General features: G+C 51.4%; 1 protein-coding gene across 1 annotated transcript in view; it reads left to right on the top strand.

The window, feature by feature from the left end:
* The first annotated feature begins 264 nt into the window (after nucleotides 1-264).
* The window catches only part of LOC107117618 (ras-related protein Rab-35-like), a 7,993-nt gene continuing 1,729 nt past the window's right edge, over nucleotides 265-6,528 (top strand). Inside the window, exons 1-4 of the mRNA XM_015419766.1 lie at nucleotides 265-535; nucleotides 4,546-4,596; nucleotides 5,931-6,054; nucleotides 6,353-6,477. Coding sequence (XP_015275252.1) covers nucleotides 481-535; nucleotides 4,546-4,596; nucleotides 5,931-6,054; nucleotides 6,353-6,477 — 355 coding nt within the window. The 5' untranslated portion in view covers nucleotides 265-480. The remainder of the gene's footprint in view (nucleotides 536-4,545; nucleotides 4,597-5,930; nucleotides 6,055-6,352; nucleotides 6,478-6,528) is intronic.

A 6,528-nucleotide genomic window follows, 5' to 3' on the forward strand; every position in this document is an offset into this window, starting at 1 on the left:
GAAGAAAGTCAAGATTCTGATCAACTCTAGATCTGTCTGTTACGTCTGAGGACGACTCATTTTCAGCAGCCTCATTTCAACTTTATTCTGCGGCTTCCTGGCATTGTGGAAAGGCACTTCTCTTGGCACGCAGAGGTGTGTGGCTTTTTCCAGTCGTTTGATTTTTCTTTTAAGGACACAAAAGCATCTGGAAGACACAGGGGCTGTGCACTGCGTAACCCTTTCCCCAGAACTGGAGGCGGGGGGGGGGGGGGGACTGGACCTGGCAGAAATATTCAGCATTCCTGTTCTTTGAGGCATCCTTTTGAAGGGGCTGGGGGAGGTCTATTTTGTGCCTTACGGAGACCCCCTTTAGCTGCCATGGGGCTTTAAGGCAGAACAGATTTCCCACTGGCGAGTGTGGGAGTGGTGGCGAATCTCTGCAGGAAGGAAGGAAGGAGCGTGACAGAAACCGGGAGGAGGAGCTGACCCAGCACGTGAATGGCTGCCAAGGATTATGACCACTTGTTCAAACTACTCATCATTGGGGACTCTGGTAAGGACTCCTCTCACGCCCAGCGCCCTCTCCTCCTTCCTCTGCTTCCTTGTTCCCCCCCTCACCACCACCACCACATCTTTCTGTCTCTGCTCATTTTCTCATTCTTCACCCTCCAGTTTTACTCATGTCCTTTATTAAAACCAACAATATCCATTTCTCCCCCCCCCCTCCCATGGTGACTTTCTGTGTTCCATCTCCTTCTGCAATTCTGCTCGCTTCCTACCTTCCCGGTATGGTTATATTTGGTTTTCTCTGGACCATCTTTAAACCTCATTCTTCTTCATTCTGTAAAGTCTTCTTCCGTTTTTTTTTTATTTTGTTCTAACACCCCCCCCCCCGCAACCAGCGGCCTACTTCTTGTTTCTCTCCTCTGTGCCAGCTGACATTCTCAGGCAAGTATAATGAGCTAATCCAAGGTAGCTGCTGATGTTCAGAGTAATGGATAAAGTCGACATGGTTGTGTCGTTCTGTCTCATTCTTTCAAGTTTCTACACCACACAATCCCTGGAGGAGATGCTTAACCAAAAGCTAAATTTTGGGTTTGTGCTGGCTTGAGAAAATGCAGGTCGTCTTGTTCCCCACGTCTCGGTTGGACTAGAGCAGTGGTGGCGAACCTATGGCACGGGGGCCAGAGGTGGCACTCAGAGCCCTCTCTGTGGGCACGCGTGCCATCGCCCCAGCCAGGCCCAGACCATCATTAAAGTGTCGAATTCTCTGCCAAATAATTTTAAGTAAATGAAAGCATTTGGGATTGCTTTCCTTTACTTTGTTTGGATCATCTTAAGTTAATGTATGAGTTGTTTTTTCCTAAAGTAAAACCTCAGTATTCAGGTTAAATTGCCGTGTTGGCACTTTGTGATAAATAAGTGGGTTTTGGGTCGCAGTTTGGGCACTCGGTCCCTAAAAGGTTCGCCATCACTGGACTATAGAGAGTAGGATTCCCAGCATTCTTTGGGTCTGATTGTGCCAACTTGTGTGCGGCCTGCCACCTGCCAGCATTCACAGGTAGCTTTTTGGGGTAGGGAAACGGGCCTTGTCAGTTCACTAAGCGGATCCCATTTTACTCTGAGGTGGGATGAATTAAACTAAAGCCAACCAATGTTCATGCAGTTGACTTTTTAATTGCTTCGTAATGTCACAGCCCAGCCACTCAATACTTTGGTAAGTTTTAGAAAGCTTTTTCTCACAGTCTGGCAAGTTCTTGCCGGGAACCAGGTTTCTGGGTTACCAGGGAAACGGCAGCTTCCTTCAGAGGGCTCAAAGGCTTCCAGTTTTCATTGGCCACAATTTCCCCATCGTGCTTAACAAAAAAGAAAACTATAAAAAACAATTTAAAATGTTCAGAAAAAAAGAAAACTGATGTGAAAATTTAGAGTTTCACGACCAAGGTTGTTGGCTGATTCTCATAGTATCAGATCCAGCACCACGAGGCAACGGTGTGGATGTGGGATTCTTGAACACGGTGGGAAGGAAACTACTGTCCTGTCCTGCACTTTTATCCTACTTTTCAGATTAAAAAAATGGCCTCCCAAGGCAGCTCACAGCTTTTCAACTTCCCTGGGCTGGCAGGGGAATGTCTGAATGAAAACCAGGCAGGCCTTGCCCTGAGCCTTCAGAGGCAAGAGAAGGGCCGTGCGGAGGTAGGAGATCAGTTTGGGGAGGCCAGAAGCAAGTGAGCCGTTAAGAGGCCACAGAAGCCAAGCTGTTTTTCCCTTGCCGGCATGGAAGTAGCAGTGCCATCCCCCAGTGTCCCTTGGTCTTTCGGTGGGTGAGAGGAGCCCCCCCCCGCCCTGGAGGAAGCTGGAGCAGAGTTCTCTCTGGCCCGAAGAAGGGAAGCAACTTCTGTGCAGTCGCTCCTCTGGCTGTTAGCTGGGGACAGGCTGATCTTGCCCTTGCTGTGGAAGGGAGCTGTGCAGGGCTGATTCTTTGGCCAAGCATCCGCTTGGGACAGCACAATGACTGATGCACTGCGGGGAAACAGCTTCCCGGCCATCGGCAGTGCTGGAGGTGATGAGCGTCGCCTCCTGGATCCATCCTGGCCAGGTCCAAGCCGAGCCCCTTGGCTTGGCCCAGTGAGTGTGCTTTGCTTGGGGGGGGGGTGTCCGGCTAGTCTTAAACCAGTCCTGGAGGGGCGTCAGCCCGGCTGGGATCCCTGGCTGGTTGGCTCCTGAGTGATCAGCCCCTTCTGAGGTCCCTGCCTCTCGCTTTCCTAGTGCTGATCAAGACACCTCTAGCTCAGCACGGCAGCTTTGAACTTTTTTGGGGGGGGGTGTCGGTCAGGAGGTTGTGGCAGGAGGTAGGCCTCATGGTTAGGGGTGCCAACTCTGCAGTGGGAAGTTCTTGGAGATGTAGAGGGTGGAGCCTAAGGAGGGTGGGATTTGGGAAGGACCTCAGCAGAGTAGGATGCCACAGAGTCCACCCTCCGAAGCTGCTCTTTTCTCCAGGGGGAACTGGTCCGTTGCCTAGAGATCAGCTGTCATTCTAGGAGACCTCCAGGCTGGCCCGAGGCTACAGCGGGGCTAATGGGGGCTCTGCCCCCTTCCTGAGAGGGCCGCCCCCCACTTCTTCTCAAAAGCATTTAAAGGATCCCTTTCAGTGCTTTTGAGAAGAAGCGGGGGTGGGGGTGCGCGCCCCTCTCCTCCCCCCCTGCAAGATTTAAAGGGCCCTAGCAGGAGGGGATGGAGAGGGGGCACACGCCATCCCCCTTCATCGTGGCAAATAATGGCAGCCCCACCAGAAAAAAGATTTGCCCCACAATCCACAAAATCCTGGCTACGGGCCTGTCTCCAGGCCCCCGTCTACTTGGGAGCCCTGCTTGTTGGGCCCCCACACGTTGTAGCTGCTTTTCTGTGAGTCATGCAAACAGATTTGGATGGATGGAGTGGCAACCCAGGGGGCCCCATCTAGTGCCAGGAGACTCAGATCTTTCCAGGGTCCTGTGGTATCCCCAGATGCCTGAAGGGGCCTGGCGGTCTTAGAACTGAGTCAGGGAAAACGTTGGATTTTCAGGTGCACAGCTAAGAAAGATGCAGTCTCGATATGCTCTATAGACCAAGCCTGGTGAGGACCATAAATTGCAGAGTTGTAGAAGAGGGACACGCCTGTGCCCTGCCTCTACTGCAAAGACTATTTTTAAGGAGGAAAGGGCTTGACAAGCTGAAGGGGGGGAGAGATTAGATTTATACCCCACCGTTCACTTGGAGTCTCAGAGCGGTTTACAATCTCCTTTCCCTTCCCCTCCCCACAACAGACACCCTGTGCGGTAGGTGGGGCTGGGAGAGCTCTTCAAGAACTGCTCTTGAGAGAACAGCTCTGAGAGAACTGTGACTGACCCAAGGTCACCCAGCTGGCTGCATGTGGAAGAGTGGGGAATAAAACCTGGTTCTCCCAGATTACAGCCTGTGCTCCTGACCACTACACCAACAGGGGATGTTCCACCCATTATGGAACCCTGTGACGCTGCATAAGGCCTCTTCAGTGGATGGTGCAGGATGTTGCCTGCTTTTGCATCCAAGCCACACACCCCCGTTTGGGACAAGATGGCTTCATTGCCATAGTGTGAGCTTGTGATCCTGAATAGATGTATTCACTGCCCCCCCTCCTCCATAGACATGCCCCAAAATACTGTTTGCAAACCTGTTGTGTTTTGCAAACCTTGGGGAGCAAAGGTGGGGCTTGTGGATTGTTTGCATTCTGCAAAAGCCACCTTGCTTCCTCCTGAGGATCATGTTCGGTGAGGTAATCGCACTTCCCCGCAGTTTTTATTCCAGGTTTACAATGAGGCGTGTGGTACCCACCCATGGGGCCACAATAGCTGTCGGTGGGTGTGGCTGCTCTTGAGCAAATTTCCTGGGATCGGGTGTGTTTGCCTTGGGTGGGGAGCCTTCCGCGTCTGCGGAGAGGATTGCCGTGGCAGATGGAAGGGGACGAGGGCTGGGTCTGTGCCTCTGGATATTGTTTGCTCTCTAATCTGCTGCCTTTTCCTTTTTTCTTTCCCCTCTGCTCAGGGGTTGGGAAAAGTAGCCTCCTGCTCCGCTTTGCAGACAATACCTTTTCTGGTAAGTACCCACTCTCCTGTCGTCTAGCTCACTCGAAAAATTTTATTTTATTTTCTCAAACCAGAAGGAATCCCGACTCCCATACCGTTAACAAGCACTTTCCAACATCATTGCTGTGCGAGCCACTTAAAGCCAGCCGTGTGTAGCCTGTTTTGCTAAACCAATGATAGGCTCACAAGGGCTAATTGGACAGCATTGCTCCATTCACTTTGGTTACTCAATGAGCAAAGACCCCATTTGTGCTAGTCGTTTTCATTTAATGCTTTCACACCTTGTTTGACGGCTGCATCCCTGACAAAGCGAAGGCCGAGCCCTTGACAGTTGCAGATGGCGGTCTCTCTAAAGCATTGCAGCCTGTGCTGTTTTTTTTTTTTTTTAAAGGAAGTCCTGCCCCCAACGGCTTTGTTGACTGGTCTGGGTAGCTTGAGTCATCCCTGTTGATTTTGATTCAGTCATCTGGCAGTCAGATGCTGGACAAAAGAGCTGCATATAGCCACAGCTGTTCTGTGTATCTGTGGCTGTTGTAGTGGTGACAGAAGGGGACGCTACAGATGGGAAACAGAGGCGGAGAATGAGATTTGCCCAAGGCTGCCCAGTGATTCGGGGCTGAGCCCAGGCTTAGACCCTCGGCCATCCAGATCACAGCAGTCTACCCACATCAGCTTCTCCAGCTGGTTGAAAGACCTTTGATAAGTCAATTGCCACACTTAGGAGTGCTACAGATGTTGTCCTATCTTTCTCTGTTCTGTCTTAAGAACGTAAGAACACAAGAGTAGCCAATGTTGGATCAGGCCAATGGCCCATCTAGTCCAACACTTTGTCACATAGTGGCCAAAAATACCAAGGTGCCATCAGGAGGTCCAGCAGTGGGGCCAGGACACGAGGAGCCCTCCCACTGTTGCCCTCCCGCAAGCACCAAGAATACAGAGCACCACTTGCCCCAGACCAAGAGTTCCTATCTATGTGGCTAATAGCCACTGATGGACCTCTGCTCCATATGCTTATCTAATTCCCTCTTGAAGCCGCCCATGCTTGTAGCTGCCACCACCTCCTGTGGCAGTGAATTCCATGTGTTAATCACTCTTTGGGTGAAGAAGTACTTTCTTTTATCTGTTCTAACCCGACCGCTCAGCAATTTCATCGAGTGCCCACGAGTTCTTGTATTGTATTCTTCCTCTTAACTGTTCTTTTGTAGCTAGTGTTTGCATTTACCATTTCACTTTGTTACTACTGTCTCTCCCCCATTGGCAAGCCCTTATCCTGCACTTCACTCCTTCCTCTGGTTCTGTCTTCTTCTCACCCCTATTCTTCCTCTCTCCCACGTCTCCCCCTAGGTAGCTACATCACAACCATTGGGGTAGACTTCAAAATCCGGACACTGATGGTAAATGGAGAGCGGGTGAAACTGCAGATCTGGGACACCGCGGGACAGGAACGCTTCCGGACCATCACCTCCACGTGAGCCTGGGAGAGAAGGGAGACCTTGGGGTGTTCTGGAGGATGGGTGTTCACTACAGATTTTGATAGCTGAACAGAGGGCGATGGGGAGAAGTGAGGGAGCTGGAATTCCAGGATTCTCCAGGGTAGAATGAAGCAATAGTGGCTGGGAGCCAAGAGTCCTTGGTTTTCCAGAGTAAGGGCATTAATGCTGGCCTTTGGGTCTCATCCTGGGGTTTCTCATTCTCCTGGAGGCAGGTACTACCGTATGGTTTTCCAGAGTAAGGGCATTAATGCTCTCTCATTCTCCTGGAGGCAGGTACTACCGCAACACTCATGGTGTCATCATCGTGTACGACGTGACAAACCCGGAGTCCTTTGTCAACGTCAAGCGCTGGCTGCACGAGATTGGGCAGAACTGTGACAGTGTCTGCAAGATCTTGGGTGAGTGGCTCACGGGGGGGGGGGGGGAACCTGGCCCCCCTCTCAATTGGG

The sequence above is a fragment of the Gekko japonicus genome, unplaced genomic scaffold (genome assembly GCF_001447785.1).
Source record: "Gekko japonicus isolate JY-2015 unplaced genomic scaffold, Gekko_japonicus_V1.1 scaffold2049, whole genome shotgun sequence".
NCBI classification, from domain to species: domain Eukaryota; kingdom Metazoa; phylum Chordata; class Lepidosauria; order Squamata; family Gekkonidae; genus Gekko; species Gekko japonicus.